Here is a 19,551-nt window from a genome sequence, read left to right as displayed (position 1 = left end):
GGACCAGTGTATATATGCTATGGTTGAGACCTACTGTGTTTGTGTTTGGGACTATCATGATTGCTGGGTGGATTTGAGCCAGACATGAGTGTCTGCACTAACCTGGCCTAATAATGTAGAGCTTTTGAACAAAGTTAGTCTGCTTGTGCACTAGTGTTTCTTTATGGGGTAGTCATGGTGGCCTGGATGACTTGCACTGTTGTGTGTCACAAGCGAGAGTTGGCACTAATCTTCTTTAATATTGCATTGTTTCTTAGCAGAGTTGGTCTTTTTGTGCATGTTGGACGCACAGAGGTTGTCATGCAAAGCTGACATTTTTGTGGATGTTGGAAGAGATTATGATTTTTTTTTATTTTTTTTACCTCTATGGCACCATAGGGCATGATATATTTAGTAAAGCATAAAGCATTTCTCCTCGTTGAGCCCTGTTAAGACCACATTGTTCCTACTTACATTTCACATGCTTTACTTAATCTTGCATTCCCTATGAGTAATTGCTTTTTCCAAGATGTTATTACTTTTTTTCAGACAGCATATTACTCGTCTAGTGCATAATTTGAATTGAGTCGCATCCAGGTGTTGATAGCACAGCACGATTGGGTTATAGCTGAAGGCAGTGCGAGTTTCTCTCAGTGGGGTGGTATGGTGTTTAGTGGGGGAGAGGATGTGGCACTATGGCCAGAGCTGCTGAATTTGCAACTGGGGAACCAAGTTCACCCTTCATGGCCACTCCATCAAACCACTCTCCTGAGGGAGCACATTCTCATGCTTGACCTTAGAAGGCCCAGCTAGACTGTAGAAGCCATGATGTCTTAGCACCAGCAGGTGGACCCTACCAGTAGCGAGTGTGGGTTAACCTTGAAGGCCTGTCCATCACAATCCATGCTGAAGATCACCTCCAGTCTTGTGGGCAGGCTTACAAAGCAACACACCCCAGAGTGACAGTGACTCTGTCACTGAGGACACAGGACCGTTGAAGTCAGTCCGCCTCACCTATTGGTACCTCAATTGGCCTTGTTTCAGCAGTACTAGTGCAACTCACCAGGGATTGGCAATGCAGGATTTGCACGCACACTAAACTAAGTTTGCAAACTTCACAGCCTCTGTGCTCCATGCACAAGCACTTTTAACATGTGCTGCCTGCTCTGGGGCCAGTAGAATTATGCAGCAAGAGAGAACAAAATTATGCCACAGTGTTGACTGAATTATGCAGCACACAAAAAGGCTGCAGTGTAATGCGGTATATTTTCTGATACTTTATTATTTTGACATTTTTATACATACTAAAAATCTCTGCAAATATGTTGCCTCATTAGTACCAGTGTAACAGTCAAATGCAGCAGTGAGAAAGGTGACCAGTCAACCTTTGCAAAGGGCCCTCCACTTCGCAGCAACACAAGTCACATTTTTTTGTAACTTTGATCCATTTGAGCTACAAACAATCTATTACTTAAAATCATCAGATTATGCAGCAGATGATGTATTATGTGGCAAATATGGCAGAACCATAATTAGGTGAAAAACATTTGCAAACTAGGATATTTTGTCATTCATGTTTGAACTGCTTATGTGGAAAAAGGGAGGCGACGTGCTGATGACAGAAACTGCATGGCTCGGAGACAAATGGCTTGTACTTCCACTTTTAAGGATATTTGGGACATTCTGTGATGGGAAACGTATCCCACTTTGTGAATACATTTTAACGTGAATAACTCATATTCAAACTTTAATAAACATGTGTATCCATTGGTTGAATTAAATAATGTAATAAGTTGCAACTGGTCAGTGAAATACCAAGCAAATATTAAAAACTGGGATGTTTTGGTGTTTCTGGCCACACCTCTGACTCCGCCCATTGACCCAGTCCACGGGTTATTCCTGCCATCTGATTCTCCACCCACAGTTCCCCTACTTTTTTTCCCCCACTTCGACCACTGATTCCAGGTAACATAATCTTACTACCACAAGAGAAATCAAGCAACAGGTGCGGGCAACACCAATTCCAGATAACATAACCTTGATGCACAAGTTTCCAGAAAATGGTGTGTCTTCCAAGACATCATAACATAAACTGGACTATGGCCGAAAGGAAAATGATTGTTTTGTGCAGGAAGGTGTCCCTTCCTGCACATAAACAATCAATAAATAATGGTGATTTGCTACTTCTATGTGTGCTGTAGAATGCAGCACATATAGAAGTTGAAAATTGCCATTAGTGATATGCCCCCACGAGTGACACCATAGACAATAATGCCCCGCTTCACAATGCCATTTGCGAGTGTAAGTTTAGCTTATCTTGGGCAAGTTAACTTTTTATGAATATGAAGACACATTTGGGATTAACACAGCATGGATTTACTTGTAAAAAGAGTTATCCACATATACGTTTGGTGTGTGAGTAAATCTACTCCCAGGGGAGAGGAGTAGGTGTCCCAATGAAAAAAATCCCTTGAAAGATTGAGACTGACATTTTTTGCACCACCAATCAGGTATGTGAGGACAACATATTCAGACTGGATACCCCTATACTGAAAGAAACTTCAAAGAAAGTAAATTATACAAATTATGTTTACGTTTGCAATAGGTTAAGATACATTGCAGATGAAACTGAAAATATAAATAAAAAAAGGTAATAAAATACACCAAATTACTTGTTAAGAATCCAGATCCTAACGCCATCCCAAAAGTATGACTTACTCCAAAAAAACACCATCAAGCCAAAGGGTACAGCAGAACACACTGCACCCTTTCCGGTAAGTCAAGATTTGTGTACAAGACTTTGATGTGAAGTTTTAAAAAACAGACGCTAGCCGGTCATTATCTTATCATGGTAGTCCACACCCATTCTAGCCTGAAGTGCCCTTCTCTTTCCAGTTTCGTGTGTACATCTTGCTTCAACAGACGGGCAACCATATTAGCTAAAAGAAATAGGTTTTGCGGTTGACATACTTAAAAGTGCTCATGGTATCAACTTTGCACTATGGGGGCGTAATTCATGTAATTCAGTGTAGTATAATTATGTGGAAATACCTCAAGATTCCACATTACGCTGAATTATGCAAGACAAATAATTCTGCATTTAGTGTTTTTTTGGGTGGGAAATGCATATTTTTGAGGATTCATTGTATGATAAGAAATGGTGCAAAATACTACAGAACATAAACAGCATCACGCGCAGCCACTTGCCCTTGATAAAGGTGCACTTGTGGTAGCATTTTTCCCCAAATTACTCTTAATTACGCAAGCGGGCGCAATCGCATTATTATTGGTAATCCCACGTCAAAGAGTAACATGGAGTTACAAAAATTAGGGGCATATTTACAAGCAGGCGATAAAAAACTATCGCCGCTTTTGTGTCCGTTTTCGGCCGAAAAGCGGCAATAATTTTATTGCCTAATTAGCAAGGCCACGCTAACGCGTGAAACCTTGCTTTAGCGTCAGGATTCCTAATGCCCAGCTTTGCATCTCTAATGAGATGCAAAGTGGGCGTACCTGACCTGACATGACAGGAGAGATGTCGCTGAGCGACATTTCTCCTATCATCAAGCCCCACGCTATGAAGCATAGCGTCAGGAAAAGTAGCGATAACCCCTATTATCGCTACTTTCCTTACGCCTGCTTCAGGACTGACTTAGAACACCACATTGCGTGAGATTATCGCTGGGTTTCCAGCGATAATCTCATGTTAGGCAGTTAGCGTGAGGATTTTTATCGCTGAGGAGATAAGCGTTGCTAATAGCACGCTATTTCAGCGATAAAAATCCACGTTACCCGGCGATAATTATCCTCACGCTAAGAGCGCTGAGCGATAATTATCGCCGGGTGTTGCTGATATGCCCCTTAGTCTGGTATAACACTCCCAGGCCTTACTTTGCACATATTCCAAATCGTGACGCGAATATTGCGCATACATTTTATTTCGCAGAGAGAGCTTACCATCACTGAAATTAACACGAGCCCACGAAATCTTCCCACTCCCCTTGCAATAGTTAACTCTGAAAGCGCCTTGAAATAGATGCATGGGAGAAAGAGGTACTCAAGTTTGTATTCGGTTTAAGCACTCCGAAAAAAAACTGTCTGAGGACACAAATTTATGACTTTTGGTAACACCAATTTACCCATTCTATCTTCGAACCAAAAGGGGGCGCAACCGGCCAATAAATTGCAGAATGAAGGCGGCATTAATAAATAACACTCGTGTAAATCCGGCTGTGAGAAAACATTTCATAGACGATATTCTTAGACGCATATATATATAAAACCTATAACTATATAGGGTTAAAATATGTAAGTACGTTTACATATATACAAATTACAATACACTATTAACAAAATCAGAGAGTCAACGCAGCTTGGGAGTGCCACAACGGCAGCTCGCTTTATCTCTGTTCTCCTTACCCAGCGTAGGTTTTCTGTAATTGTTGAAGTATTCATCTGCATGGAGTTTTGCTTCCAGCGTCGCCCCCGATAACATCGGCACTGCAGTCATCTGGCTGGTTATACAGGGCAGTCGTGACGGTCAGATTTCCATGCAGCTCCTGGTTTTTTTTTTGTTTTGTGTTTTTTAACGCTTCGCGCCGCCGCTGCTGTCCCCGCAACTGCACCGATTGAGCAACGCTGCCAGACTGGCAGAGTAAGAGGGCGGGCGCTTGCTGTACTTTCAGTCTCGCTTCTCGGAAGTCAGCTCTTTTTTATTTTTTTGTATATTTCTATAGAGCGAACTCGACCCGAAGGGGGGACCCAGGGGGTGCAGGGCGCGAGCCAGGTCTCCCCCTGGGTGGCTTCGCACAATGGAGCGGCCACCCAGGTGCAGGGTAGAGGGTTGATTAGGGGCGCGAGGCGCGCCGAAGGTAATAAGTAGAGGGAGGCAGGGCCGGGAAAATCACTGGGCCCTCGGGAGCGGGGAGGAGGGGCTGGTTTACTCTTTTTGGTACATCGCGCTTCCCGTAGTTTGTGCGCAGGCGTCATGGCGTCACAGGAGGCGGTGCGGGAGGCGTTACGGGTGCTGCACGAAGCTGGCAGGAGTGACCTGTTGAAGCCCGGCGTTGCTGGCCAGGCATGGGTGGGCCTGGACCTCGCACCCCGTAAGGCCAGGAGGGGCGTCGCTCGAGCGGTGGCGGCCTGTTTGTCCCCGGGGCCCGACGCGGTGGAGGAGGTCGCAATGTGTCCGGTGGTGGCGCCGGAACCGGCCCAGTTCGGGGACCATGAGGAGCAGGCAGGCCCGTCGGAGGAAGCGGCCGAAGAGGCGCAGGTATGTGCTCCTGCACGGCTGGTTGTGGGCCCTAGGCGGACTACAGTGGGGGGAAGGAGGGGGCGGTCCCTTTCGAAGGCCGGGCTGCGTGGGAGGAGAGCGGGTTGCAGGGCCGGTTGTCAGGCTGGGCGTGCCAGGAGTGAGGGGCGGGGGAAGAGTATGGAGGTTTTACAGGTCCCCGGGCCGGTTCAGAGGCAAGCCACCACCCCAGTTACAGGGTCCGTTGATTTGTCTTGGCATAACAGCCCACAGCTGGTGCAGTTGAACGGGCAGACGTTTCTGTTGAGCCCTGCGACGGCATTGCCTGGTGTTTTTCCCCCGGAGGTGCCTAAAGAATGCCCCTTAAGGAAGAGTTCAGTGGTTGTGACACCCAGGAGGGTGTCGGGGGCCCTGGGCACAGGGGTGACGGGTCCAGTTCATGTGAGTGAAGGCGCTTTGGGGCGGCAGAGTGCGACGGAGGGGCCGGTTTTTGCGTCATCGACTGCCAGTTCCCCTGAGCTAATTGGCGCTCCCCCCCTTGTTCTCACTGGTGAATCTACTGGCCAGGCAGCTTTTCAGGGCACGAGCTCCACGTTAGGGCGCGCAGCACAGTTTTCCAGCTTAGAGGGGTTTCCCGATAGAGGGTTACAGGCGCCACGAGGTGGACAGTGGATCTGGGTGCACGGGGCAGCAGCCTCGGGCGTTGGGAGGGGTGGCAGTTTGGAGGGTCAGGGGTTTGCGTCGCTTGGAAAGGAACGTATTGGTTTGAGCGGCTTCCAGGAAGATATGCCGGTTTTAGCCACACGGTTTGCGGCCGGCAAGCGCACACGGCGGATGGAGCACGCTGTGGCTCTGTCTGGGGGGCCTACTGAGGGGGGGCAATCTGGAGCGGATTGCCTTTCCCAGCGGGGCACCCCTCCACTAGGGGGACTGAGCAGCAGCTTTTGGGGTTTGGGAGAGGGGGTTTCTTGGAGGGGATGGGGGACAATGGGGCACCTGTTGGTGATTTTGGTGTCTTGGGACACTTGGATTTGGACAGTGATGAATTGGAGGAAGGGGAAGTGAGGGACGGGGATGGGGCTGGTGGGGAACACCGGGGGAAACCTGTGAGGGGGAAGAGGGGTTTTGTGGGGCAACCAAATGTGCTTAGTTTTTTGCAGACGTCTAGTGCGGGCAATGCAACGGACCAGGCTCTGGAAGCTACCAGTCGCAAGCAAGCAGCAGGGCCCGTCAACACTCTTTGTCCAGCTCCTTTGCCTTCAGGTACTACGGGGTGGTGGTCAGTTTGGCAACAAGGGGGTCAACCACCGAAAGCGACCAGGTCTATTGGTACTGGGGGAGATACTTTGGGGGACAAGACAGTGTCTGAGCAGCAAGGTTCCTCTGTGGGTGTGGGGAGGGGGGGGGGGGGTTGCCCCCATCCCTGGGTCTCAGCCTCTTCTGGATCAAGGTAAAGGGGCCCCGGAGGTAGTGGAGGAAGATAAAAATATACACAAAAAATTGCCTTATATGGGGATTGCCATGCCGTTGGGCTCACATCTATCTGACAAGACAAAAAGCAGGATTTGGCGCCATGAGTTTGTGGATGTTTTTAAATTGTTGCACCGTGACATTCAGGCAAAGGAGGGCTCCAAGGAGGAGGAGTGGGAGCTGGCGAGGCGTCCCAGGGTGCCTAAGAATATTGAGAACTGGTCGTCTGCTTTCCTGATATATGCCAGTGTATATTGTGAAAAATACCCAGATAGGGCGGTAGCGATTTTCAAATACATGGATATTATTCGGAAGGCTCAGAGTTACTTTGGGGGTTTTGCGTGGCTGTCATATGACGAGGAGTTTAGAGCCCGTCTGAGTGTGTCTCAGGACAGACCTTGGGGTGATGTGGATTCCGAACTGTGGCTTCAATGGATGGCGTCTTCTCAGCCGCCTGCTACTACGCACACGGCTAGTGGTTTACCTATATCCTATCGGCCCTTTCCCGCTCGTCCCGCCCAGCCTGGGGCGGGGTTTGGAGGCAGAGGTCAGACCCCTATTTTTGGAGCCTGTTGGAATTTCAACAGGGGTTTCTGCAATAGGCAGTTTTGCCGATATAAGCATGAGTGTTCCCAGTGTGGTGGAAGGCATCCCCTCACGCAATGCTTCGCCGGCCAGCGGTTCGGTGACATGGGTAGGGGACAGAGGGGAAGGGGCAATGCTTTCCAGTTTGCAGGAAAGGGGTCCTACTCCGGTTAATTTGGAGGTTCTGGGCCAATGGTTGCAGGAGTATCCTGATGTTGAGGCCGCCTGTAGGCTTTTTTGGGGTTTCAAAGAAGGCTTCAAGATAGGTTACCAGGGGCCTAGACTGGGTAGGTGGTCTGATAATTTGAAGTCAGCTAAGGAGTTGCCACAGGTGGTTCAGCTGAAGTTGCAGGGTGAAGTAGAAGCCGGAAGAGTTGTTGGTCCTTTTTCCAGCTGTCCCATGCCCAATTTGATTGTATCTCCACTGGGGGTGGTCCCTAAAAAGAAAGCAGGGGAATTTCGTATGATACACCACCTGTCATGGCCTGAGGGCTCCTCCATTAATGATTTCATCTCGCCCGACGATGCCTGTGTGTCATACGCTTCTGTGGATGATGCCTTGCGTTTGGTTAGATCGGCAGGGAGGGAGGCGCAATTGGCCAAGAGTGATATCCAATCTGCTTTTAGGCTGTTACCCATTCATCCTTCTGACTTTGAACTTTTGGGAATGCAGATGCAGGGAGCTTTTTATGTAGATCGAATGCTTCCTATGGGCTGCTCTATCTCTTGTGCCCTCTTTGAACTTTTCAGCTCATTTCTGCAGTGGTGATTCACTCAGGTTACTGGACATGCCCTCATTTGTCATTATTTAGATGATTTTCTTTTCATTGGAGTTCAGGGTACAGGTCAGTGCCAGGAAGCTCTGCGGGCTTTTCAGACGTTGGCGCAGGAGCTGGGTGTGCCATTGGCCCCGGATAAGACAGAGGGTCCCAACACGACGATGGTTTTTCTGGGTATTGAAATAGACACCATTGCAATGGTAGCAAGGTTACCAGCGGAGAAAGTTCAAGAAATCACTGCATTTTTGTCCTCTGTGATTGACGAGCGCAAGTTGGAGCTCAGGAAGGTGCAGAAGCTGTTGGGTTATCTTAACTTTGCATGCAGGGTGGTCCGGGCTGGGAGAACATTTTGCAGGAGGTTGGGCATGGCTATGTCTGGGGCTTTTCTTCCTCACCACAGAGTGCGTATTTCAGCGGCTACGAGGGCTGATTTGGCTATATGGTTGACATTTCTAGCAGAGTTTAATGGGGTGTCTTTGTTTTTTGCGGACAAAGACATGATTTGGCAAGTGCAGATCTACTCGGATGCCTCTGGTGCGCATGGATTTGGTGTATTTTGGGAGGGCCGCTGGTGCGCTGAGAGTTGGCCACGTCATTGGATGTCGCAAGGGCGCAGTATTGCTTTTCTTGAGTTTTTTCCACTTTTGGTTGCTCTATATGTCTGGGGCGCTGAGTTTCAGAATCGTTCAGTGCTTTTCCACGTGGACAATTTAACGGTGGTTCAGTTGATTAACCAGCAGAAAGCCAGGGATTTGAGAGTTTTACGCTTGCTGCGCGCTTTTATGCTCAAATGTTTACAGCTCAATGTTGTGTTTAAGGCGCGTCATATCCCGGGTGTGCATAACAGTATAGCAGACTCTCTGTCTCGTTTACAGTGGGCGAGATTTCGCAGGCTGGCTCCTGGGGCGGAACACACCAAGGCGCCAATCCCGCAGTGTGTCTGGGAGTGGGGGGATTGAGACTTGCCGTTTTTGTGGAAAACTCCATAGCGGCTTCTACACGACGGAGCTATCAGCAGGCGTGGAGAGAGTTCTTGAGCTATGGTAAACTGTGTGCTGAGAATAGGGGGAGTTGGACCGATGCTCATTTGGTGCTAGGTTTTGTGTTACACTTGATTGACAAAGGCCTCTCGCATACTACTATTTCTGGCAAGTTGGCGGGGCTTTCTTTTTACGGGCAATTGTGGTGGGGGAGGGATTTGGTTCAGGGGGTTTTGGTGAAAAGGGTCCTCAAAGGTTTAAGCAGGGTGCAGGCGGGGACGAAACAGTTACGCAGGGCGATAACTTATGATTTGCTGCAAAGAATGCTGCGGCAGATACCTTTGGTATGTTATGATGAGTCTGAGTGCAGGCTGTTTAGATTATGTTTCTTATGGTTGTTTTTTGGGGCTTTCAGAGCCTCGGAACTGCTTGGGCTGCGTCATAGGCCAGGTATCCGCAGTGATGAGGTATTTATTGAGGGGCACAGGTTGAGCCTGTGGTTGAGAATGTCAAAGACGGATCAGCTGGGCAGGGGTAAATGGGTTTTCTTAAACAGAAGTGAGGATGGTTTGTGCTGCCCGGTAGGGGAATGGGAAAGTTTCAAGGCTTCTAGTGGTTTTGCCCTGGGTCTTGTGTTTTGCCACGCCTCGGGGCAGCCTATTTTAGTGGCTCAGTTGCTGGCGGTCATGAGGAAGGTACTTCTTCTTTTGGGGGAAAACCCTTTATGTTTTGGGACACACTCTTTCCGGATCGGGGCGGCTACAGAGACGGCCAGGTTGGGGTGGTCCTGGGCAGACATACGCCGTATTGGGAGATGGAAGTCCAAATGTTGTGAGAAATATGTGCGGAAAGTCTCTGCATAGCTCCTCGTTTTTTCTTTGGTTAATCATTGTTTTTCTGTCTAGGTCTGGCACCGGGGCCCGTAAGTTTGAAAAAATCGACATGGTTAATAGGACACTCCTTCGTTAAATGGGCTGCAGTCTATGCCGAACAACAGATGTGTGGGCGTTCCCTTGGACTGTGCAGTGCCAACCACGAGGTGGTATGGAAAGGAAAAGGGGGAATGCGTTGGGAGGGTTTGTTTCCGGTGCTGGCCACGATGTGCTCTGGAAGGGGACCGCCACATTTGCTCATTATTCATTTGGGTGAAAATGACCTCGTTGATTTGTCAGGGCTGTCATTAATAAAGTTGATGAAACATGATTTGGAGGTCCTCCGGGCTACCTGGGAGAGCACTCAGTTGATCTGGACAGAGTTCATTACAAGGTTGCACTGGAGAGGAGCACGGCATCATGCAGCAATGGAAAAAGCGAGACGAAAGGTTAACCGCACTATGAGACATTTTTGTGAGGGTCATGGGGTGCAGGTCCTAGCTCATCCCAACATTAAATGCACGGAAGGGTATATGTTTCGTGAGGATGGGGTACATTTATCTACAATGGGGCAAGCATATTACCTGCTGGAGTTGCGGGATTTGATTGCGAAAATTTGGAAGGAACAAATATGGTGCGCTTGAAAAGGGTTTGTGCACTACCACCAAGTTGAGGGGTGGGGCAGGAAAACTCTGTGGGTTTTCCTGGGTGGCGGGGTTTTGCTGGGGGGGTGGGCAGCCTTGAGCGGGTTAGCCTATCCTCCAACGGGGGAGGGGGGGGAGCAGTCACGTGATCAGGAAATGAGAAGTAGGGGAAAATGCACACAGGGGTCGGGATTCTGTTTAGGGGTAGGGTTTTTACATTGGGGGTTAGGTTTGGGGTGATTTGAAGACAAACTTTGGAAAGTTATTGCATTGCAAAAATTATGATTTGGCACCTGTCTTAATAAAGTGGCCTTTTTTGCTAACAAGTAAGTGGTGGTTGGTGATTTATTGTGCGAGGGGGGACCCAGGGGGTGCAGGGCGCGAGCCAGGTCTCCCCCTGGGTGGCTTCGCACAATGGAGCGGCCACCCAGGTGCAGGGTAGAGGGTTGATTAGGGGCGCGAGGCGCGCCGAAGGTAATAAGTAGAGGGAGGCAGGGCCGGGAAAATCACTGGGCCCTCGGGAGCGGGGAGGAGGGGCTGGTTTACTCTTTTTGTCCCACCCACCCACCCTCTGGTTTCATAGCATTGTTTTTCTTCCCCAATTTTTCCTGGTGTTGGCATTACACCGACGTTCTTTTTCCTTTTGCCACGATAAGACAGGTTTTTCTTGGGTTTTGTTTTTACGGCTGTATAGTGTCCTGGGTAGGCGGGGTTTTGCTGGGGGGGGGGGGCAGCCTTGAGCGGGTTAGCCTATCCTCCAACGGGGGAGGGGGGGGAGCAGTCACGTGATCAGGAAATGAGAAGTAGGGGAAAATGCACACAGGGGTCGGGATTCTGTTTAGGGGTAGGGTTTTTACATTGGGGGTTAGGTTTGGGGTGATTTGAAGACAAACTTTGGAAAGTTATTGCATTGCAAAAATTATGATTTGGCACCTGTCTTAATAAAGTGGCCTTTTTTGCTAACAAGTAAGTGGTGGTTGGTGATTTATTGTGCGAGCCGGGCATTGGAGCGCTTTTCATGAGCACCGTATTTACATTACACATGCAGGCACGGGGAGTGATTCGCCCAGAATCACAGGATGTGGACGCGACCTCGAGGCTCGAACTCTCGTTTCTAGCACCAAAGTCGGCAGCGCAGCCGACGGACCACATCCTCTCCCCAATCTACTAACTAAAGGTCTACTAGCAGAGCTGGACCAGCCACGCCAATAAGCAAGCATTGGCAACGCCAGTCGGTATGGCTTTAGCTGACAATATTTTCTGACAAATGAATGTGTTTTTGGAGTTTTATTAGAGCAACACCTTCCTTTGCTTTATTAATTGATCCGCTGAACACCACAGGGTATGGGATACAGACCAGTTGCCGGGATACTTGATGACATTGTTTTAAAAGAAGAAAGCCTCTTTCTTCTCTTGATCAACAAAAACATAGCTGCCAAGTTTTTAGTATGCAGGGGAGACATTTCCATGATTTCTGTGCACTTATGAGTGACATTAAAGAATCAAATGTGGGACACTTGGAGTGACACTTCTTCGTGAGTTCAATGAAGCTATGAAGTGAATGGAAATAGAGAAATATCAGATATTAATCCCTTTTGAGCAATGATATGCTCTAAAAAGATATTTGAATGCTGCAAAACGCCGGAAATGAAAGATCACTAAACTGCTCTCCTTCCAGCCAGGCAAGTGTGACAGAATTTGAAAGAGGGGCTCTACAGAAGCCTAGCGCTGCGAGGTTCACCCGTCAGCAGCTCAGCACTACAAGTCAAAACCCGCACTGGCTACATTGGCGAAATGAAGCCAGGCAGCCTTGAGCGCCGCATGGTCACAGTGGCGCTTTAATGCATAATTAATCATTTCCTTGTAAAGCGATGCAGATATCTGAACTAAAATGCACGCCTCTAACCCCAGCTGCATGGACATGAACAGGACTGCGGGGAAATGCCCAGTGGAATGAAAGGCATGGCCAGCCTCAACAAATATCAGGTATATTTTACACTTTATTTTTCATTATCACCTTGTTTGAAGAGCATACACCCTACAGATCACATACTGTTTTAAAACAGGATACAAGTGTAAACTCAAAAAGGGTGCACGAGCAGAAAAAAAATAGATTCTGCAATTGAAATACTAGTGAAACTAAAAGGGCAAACCCGCTGTATAACAATGTATATGGTAGCAGGGAAGCCAAATATATATATTTTTTAAATCATGAATCCTGACTGTTAATAAACAGCTGTGTGCAGTATGTGCCTGGGTGGACATTTCAGAAACATGGCTTTCTTCTACCTGCTAATAAAAGGACAAACCTCCTGCCCTGGGTGCCACCACATTTCCAAACGTGTCTCTCAAATATGAACCAAGCTAATGGTTGCTATTGGAGTTCAGAGCTGAGCATAGCTGCCTGTACCTGCTTTCTTTCACACGTTGACTGTAGTTAGACATTGATACTCCCGGCAGGAGTCCTATGTTTTTCTGCTCATATGGAATTACTCAGGACCCGCTGATTTTCAAGAAGAACCTAAAAACGCAGCTTTTCACATAATACCTGGCTACGGCCCCCCTTGGTGACACGCCAGGACACTTTCGAGTATCTGCGCGCGATATAAATTTAATTAACATAACATAACAATGTGATTGTGATTTGGGAAGTAAATAGATAATGCAAGGCGTCTGTCTGGTGCCTAATAGGAAGTGAATTACCAAAGATACAATTTAATAGAACATAAAAACAGTTTATGAATAATATTTTCTGAGAAGCAAACCATATTCTTACAATAATTTTCATGACTGTTTGAGAAATCAAATGCTTTATTTAAAGCATTCACCCGACACTGTGCCCAGACATCTGGTGCCTCTCTACTGGGCCATGGGTGCCAAGCAGCTGACACCTGCCTTGAGACAGTGAGGGTGCCCTCGGCTCGGGGCGCCCGCCGCATCCGGCAGAGAGAGAGGGAAGAACTAGTAGCAACACCACTAACCAGGAGTGTCCAGGGGCTGGAGCAGAAGCAGGTAGACCCTCCAGAGCGGGCGGCAATGTGACTGGAGGTGGGGGCACAATGGGCACACATATTATGCGACCCTGCACCCCATCCACATTAATGCAGCGCTGGCAGTAAAAGTGCTACCGCCTGACATGAGTCAGTTTAGAAATGGAGCATAGTGCGGTATCTGGAGGAGAATTAGATTTGCGGCAGATGCACAATGTGAATCTGGTGCAGAGGTACAATGTAGTAACTTTCGGGGTATTCACTAAACATAAAGAGAGCACATCCCTTGAAAAGCTTTACTGGAACACCCTAGTGAACATGGCCGGACTGGGCAGAAAGCGCAGTCCAATGCATCACTTCTCGACTCGTGCCATCTCACAGCATCATGGCCCGAGACTGCCAGGAGCACTGTCTCTCAAAATGGCTGATGTGGAGTGAGAGTAGTGCAGGGTACTGAGTCAAATCCTAAAGCGGTAGGGTGCTTTGTGAGCTCTTCTTAGTACAGCCAATGCAATATATCCTTTTAGACACTGTGGGGCATATTTACAAGCCCTTGCGCCGCAATAGCATTACACTTTGTGACGCTCTGGTGGCGCACATCACAAAATCATATTTGGCTTCGAATGGCCTCATGGATATGGGATAAGGCAAGGCAGCGCAGATTGATGCATTGCCTTACTCTGCGTTAGGGCGGCGATCCCTCTGCGTTGCGGTGGGTGTTCCCATCAACATCCATGGATTTTGACACTTCCCCAGATTCAGGGATCCCCAACTTGGTGATGTGCCAAAACCTTAGGGAGGCGCAACGAGGAGAAATAACTTTATTTCTCCTCAGTTTTTCTTCTTTCCATGTGTGCTGCAGAGAAAGAGGGAAAAGCCCCCAGGATTGTTTTTGTGCAGGAATCAAAACAATCCTACACAAGAGCAATCGCGATGACAAGACAGGCACCCTTGTACCATGGTGCGAGGGGGCCTGCATTGGCGCTAGGCTGCTGAGATGGTGCCACCATGGGGGGAAAGGACATGAATGCTCCATATTAGATCAATACAGGGCATTCCTGGCCTTTCACTTTGACGCAGGGAAGCGCAGCAAGGTGACTTGCTCTGCTGCCCTACACCAAATCCACATTAATGAGACTCTATGTGTGATACAGCGCTGTAATGCCCCATTTGTCCCTATTCATGTGATGTCTTTGGGGTTCCCTCCAGACAATCCTCCACCCTGTAAGGGATTCGGCTAACTTCAACGAAACCACCACCTCGCTAGCCCGCCGTGCAACTAGGACAACCCACCCTCACACCATGGGTCCTGTTTGTCTTGGGGGTTGCATCGCTTTTGTACCACAGAATGTGGTAAATGCGTTAGGCAACCCCCAAATGCAATTTATTAGGCCATGCAAGGCCACTTTGCGTGGCACTGAGTGGCTTGATAAATCAGGAGATACGCAACATAACGCAAATCGCTGTGTTGTGTTACTCTGTCCTGCTCCATGGGCGTTGTGTGGGTGTTCTCATGTAACTTCCATGGATTTTGGCGCATTCCCAGAGTTACCATTACTGGTAGAGCTGGGAATGGGCCAGCATGCTATGCCTTACCAGGGGAGGCGTACCGAGGAGAAATATCTTTATCTCGCCTTTTATTTCCTCTTTCTGTGCCTAACAAAAAAATGAATGTCTCCTCGTGTAACGCAACTGGTGCTATGTAGAGCGCTCTGATACCCGATTCGGGTCAAGTTTGCGCTATATAAAACTCGGTAAAATAAAAAAAAATAAAAAAAATGTGTGCTGCATTGTATTACCAGGTGACTTGCTGTGTTACCTTTTTAATAAATATGACCCCCCATAGGGACATGTTGGGTCACACTAACCTTTAATTGCACACACATCTCTGCAGTGTGCCCGCCGCTTGCCTAAGTCATCTGGACTATGTACTGTATACATAACTGCTAAGTTTCCTTAAAGATGCATAGAGGTACACAGGGAGCTGATGAGGCCTAATTTACACCAGGGTTCAAATATAAGAAGCAGGCTTGGATTAAACCAAAACATGCGAGAAATTGCTACCCTTTTTAACGCATGACAAATGGAATAGTTTTCTAGGTTTTTTGTTTCTGCTTTAGCGCTGTTGCTACATTCCCCGTCAGCAACTATATCCCCCAAATCCATTCATTTATCTAAAGTGCACTGACGTCTTATAAGGGCCTTGAGCAGGGTGGCGGCATTGGTGGTTCAGGATCGAGTGTCCACCTGATCCATTAAGCGCGGCATGCGCCGCATACCCCTATTTCCAGGCAACAAAAGATGCCAAGTGCGTGTCGGGCCCAGGCCACGTGGATACGGCAGCGTCTTCTTTTGATGATTGCGCTTCCTTTGGTACTTCATATGCAGTTAAACTATTTTTTTTCACCCTCAGGCTGGTGGAGAAACAATAAGTGAAGCTTGGTCACCATAGTAACAGGGGTGAGCACCAAGCATGGTGATGTGAATTTCCTGGGGCATTGCAGGCAGAGGCACTAAGCGTCCTAAACACTTTTGTTGTTACTCATTCTGCAGCACCTCTTCGAACATTCATCAGAGGAGCTGTGAATGCATGAGCAATCCATGGTAGTGCAGTGATGCGGACCGCCACACTAAAATGCGTTAGTCTAACTCCTGATGCGTGGTGCTTGGCAGGGCTGCAAAAATGATAACCTGGAAATGACAGGATACACATTAAAAAATGATGCACTGAGAGTCTCTGATGACTAGAACAAATTCTCATAAAACACATTGCAGAATAGACGATTTATTCATAAAACGAAACACGTCTGCGACTACTGTAAAATCCATTTTAAGAAATGCAGACATTTCAGACTTTGGCGGGTGATAGGATGCTTTTTCAGCCTAATTTCTGTGATATACATCACACTGCGTCCTTTTCTCAGCATATTGATAAACGTGGAGGTCGATTAATGAGAGGATTTTATGTATCCTTAGCAGTGATAAAGTTTGAAACTGGGTATTCGTCTGTACAATCATCATTCATTCAAACTTAATGCCCTGTACATGGAACACCCCTTATAGCACTCGAGCAATTCAATATGTGAAAGCAAATAATAAAATAAGGTCCTTTCCGAATGAAACAATATGCAGGATTCAGAAGCACAACCCAGGGCAGCAGCTTTCATTTATTACAGATTAAAACTCTACATGGCTTGAAGCGGTTTCTCTGTTTCATAACAACAATACTCGCCCTCCCTGAAAAGAAGACGAACAGTCCCATCTCCATACACTCAATATATGCAGCAGGGTCTCCACATTGCACGTTCGGCTTCAGGTTCAAGATGTTTCAAGAAGGTCTTTGGTTAACAAGAAGAAGCAAAATTGTCTTCCTGGCTGCTGTCATAGCATGGATGGCAGGGGTGAGGGTTGCAGATTCTGAAGGATAGGAAGTCTGTGGGCCTGTCCTTTGTCCCTAGTTGCTGCTTATGTTTATGTTTATATGTTTCTAAAGCGCTCAAATGCCGAGGCGTCTTGGTGCTAAAAAGGTGCTATGGCAGGGGAGAGGCGCAGTTTGTCAGACTATGTGATTGCAAAGAGCTTGGTTTTTAGATGTTTTCTAAAGATCTGAAGGTTGGATTGGAGCCTCATGAACTGGGGCAGCTTGTTCCAAAGTCTGGCTGCACAATATGTAATTGTGCGGCCACCCCAGCCTTCTCTTTTGATCCTTGGTACTCTGACCAAGCCTTGAGTGGCTGATCTTAGGTCTCGCAGAGGGGCATATGGTATGAAGAAGCTTTCAAGACCTTCAGCTGCTCCACCATAGATTGCCTTATGGACATATGTGAGTGCTTTGAAAACTATACGCTGTTTTCTAGGCAGCCAATGTAAGGAACGTATCCCATCTGAAGTGGATTGCCCTTTGTGTAAACCCAAAGTCAGCCTGGCAGCCGCATTTTGCAAGGACTGTAGTTTCAGCAGTTGAAACTTGTTTATCCCTAAGAAAAGGCCATTTGAGTAGTCTAGCTTGGAGAGAAAAAGGGCAACCATTACCGTTTTCTGAAGTTCCTGGGGTATGTAGGGAAAAAACGTCTTCAGTAGAAAGAAAGACGAAGACATCAAGCTATTAACTTGAGCAGCAAAATTGAGCTTGCTGTCAAAGAGGACCCCCAGGTTTCTGACCTTCTCTACAGGGGACGGGCGTTCTCCCGCCACTGCCGGCCACCATGATTGGTTCCACAAGGGTAGGCCGGGTCCAAACTCCATCACCTCTGTTCTGTCAGTGTTTATTTTTAAATAGTTCTGGCCCATCCAGGACATGATTTCCGAGAGGCATGCATGGAATCTGCATGCAACAGATTCAGGCTGGTTGATGGTAGATATGATAAGTTGAGAATCATCTGCATACGATACCAACGTGAAACCATGTTTCCTAACGAGGTCAGCCAGAGGTGTAACATAGAGGTTGAAGAGAGTAGGAGATAAGGCCGACCCCTGTGGCACTCCGAAGGGGAGGTGGAAACTGTCAGATCTCATACCCTCCCAGAACAGCCTGTGCTCTCTGTTTTCTAGACAGGAGGCTAATAGGGCCAAGGCGGTTCCTCCCACTCCCGGGTCCCTCAGCCACTGCACCAGGATGGTGTGATTGACGGTGTCGAACACGGCCGACAGATCCAGGAGTACCAGGACCACCCTCCCACCGCCATCCACTATCCTACGGATCTGTTCAGCAGTTTTTACAAGGGCTGATTCAGCTGAATGGCGTGGTCGAAAGCCGTGTTGGGAAGAGTCGAGCAAGCCGTGTATATCTATGTGAGCGGTAAGGGAGCTGTTCAGAAGTTTTTCTAGGACCTTGGCTGCGAAGGGGAATCCTGCGATGGGACGATAATTGTTAGGATTGCAGGGATCCAAGCTAGGTTTTTTTTAACAAAGGGGTAATGACTGCCTTTTTCCAGATGGCGGGATATTGTCCAGAGCTCAAAATGTGGTTCAAGAGTGGGGTAAGATGTTCAATGATTGGGTCTGCAGCTTGATGCATGATGGTTGGTGGACATGGATCTGTGGGTGCCCCTGACTTTAAGGAGAGGAAAATAGAATTAACCTCTTCTTTGCTCATCGGCTGAAAGCTGATCAGCGTCCGGCTGGAGCATATAACAGACCCAGTCGGATCCGGAAGCTGCATGGTGTGCGAGAAGTTGTTGTATATTTTATTTACTTTCTCTTGAAAGTGTTCTGCGAGGGAGTTACAAAAGTGTTGGTCTGGTTTGAAGGTGCTAACCTGCTGGGGTCTTGCCAGCAGGTTGACCGTTTTAAACAATTCCCTAGTGGAGTTTCCTGCGTCCTTGATTTTGACTGTAAAGAAGTGCTTTTTAGCATTTACAATCGCTTCTTTATATGTTTTCACAGAGAGACTGTAAGCGATTTTCTTTAGGCTATCATAGTCTGTCCTTCAATACCGTTCCGCCTTTCTACATTTGGCCTTTAGATCCTTGAGTTCGAGAGTATACCATGGGACTGATATCTTTGCTCCTTTATTGTAACTATTTTTATTGGGGCAACCCTGTCGGCTGCTGCCAGAATACAATCATTAAACTGCCGTACAGCTTTATTGTTGTCATACTCTGACTTGATAGGGCCTTGGTCAAGTGCTGATTTGAATATTCCGTCCTTGATTTTACCCCATCGTCTTATTGAACGCTTGACTGAGCTTACTTGTGCTTTAGGCTGGGATTGAGGTCTATTAAGGGTAAAATAAATAGCCTTATGGTCAGACCATGGCAAAGCTAATAACTGAGAGAGGATAATGTCTGGATCGTTGGTAAAAAATCCCATCCAACGTATGACCTGCTGTGTGGGTAGGTTCAGTTATCAGTTGTTTTAGGTCGAAGGCCATAAGGTTGGCTAAGAGTCTGATAGTATCTGGGTTATTGTTTAATTTGAGGTGATAGTTAAAATCGCCCAAGATTGTAAGTGAGTGGGAGTCCGTATACGACTCCAAAAGGGTCAGTAGGGCTTGTGAAAA

At 47.6% G+C, this 19,551-nt stretch overlaps 1 protein-coding gene across 1 annotated transcript in view; it reads right to left on the bottom strand.

Annotated features, from left to right (window-relative positions):
- The window catches only part of LOC146812994 (C-type lectin domain family 2 member B-like), a 168,665-nt gene extending 164,036 nt beyond the window's left edge, over positions 1 to 4,629 (bottom strand). Inside the window, exon 1 of the mRNA XM_085620012.1 lies at positions 4,399 to 4,629. Within this exon, the coding sequence (XP_085476138.1) occupies positions 4,399 to 4,489 (91 nt within the window). The 5' untranslated portion in view covers positions 4,490 to 4,629. The remainder of the gene's footprint in view (positions 1 to 4,398) is intronic.
- Positions 4,630 to 19,551: the final 14,922 nt, after the last annotated feature.

The sequence above is a fragment of the Triturus cristatus genome, chromosome 7 (genome assembly GCF_964204655.1).
Source record: "Triturus cristatus chromosome 7, aTriCri1.1, whole genome shotgun sequence".
In the NCBI taxonomy this organism is placed as follows: Eukaryota; Metazoa; Chordata; class Amphibia; order Caudata; family Salamandridae; genus Triturus; species Triturus cristatus.
Note: the sequence above shows the minus strand (reverse complement) of the source record. Positions and strands in the feature narration are given on the sequence as shown.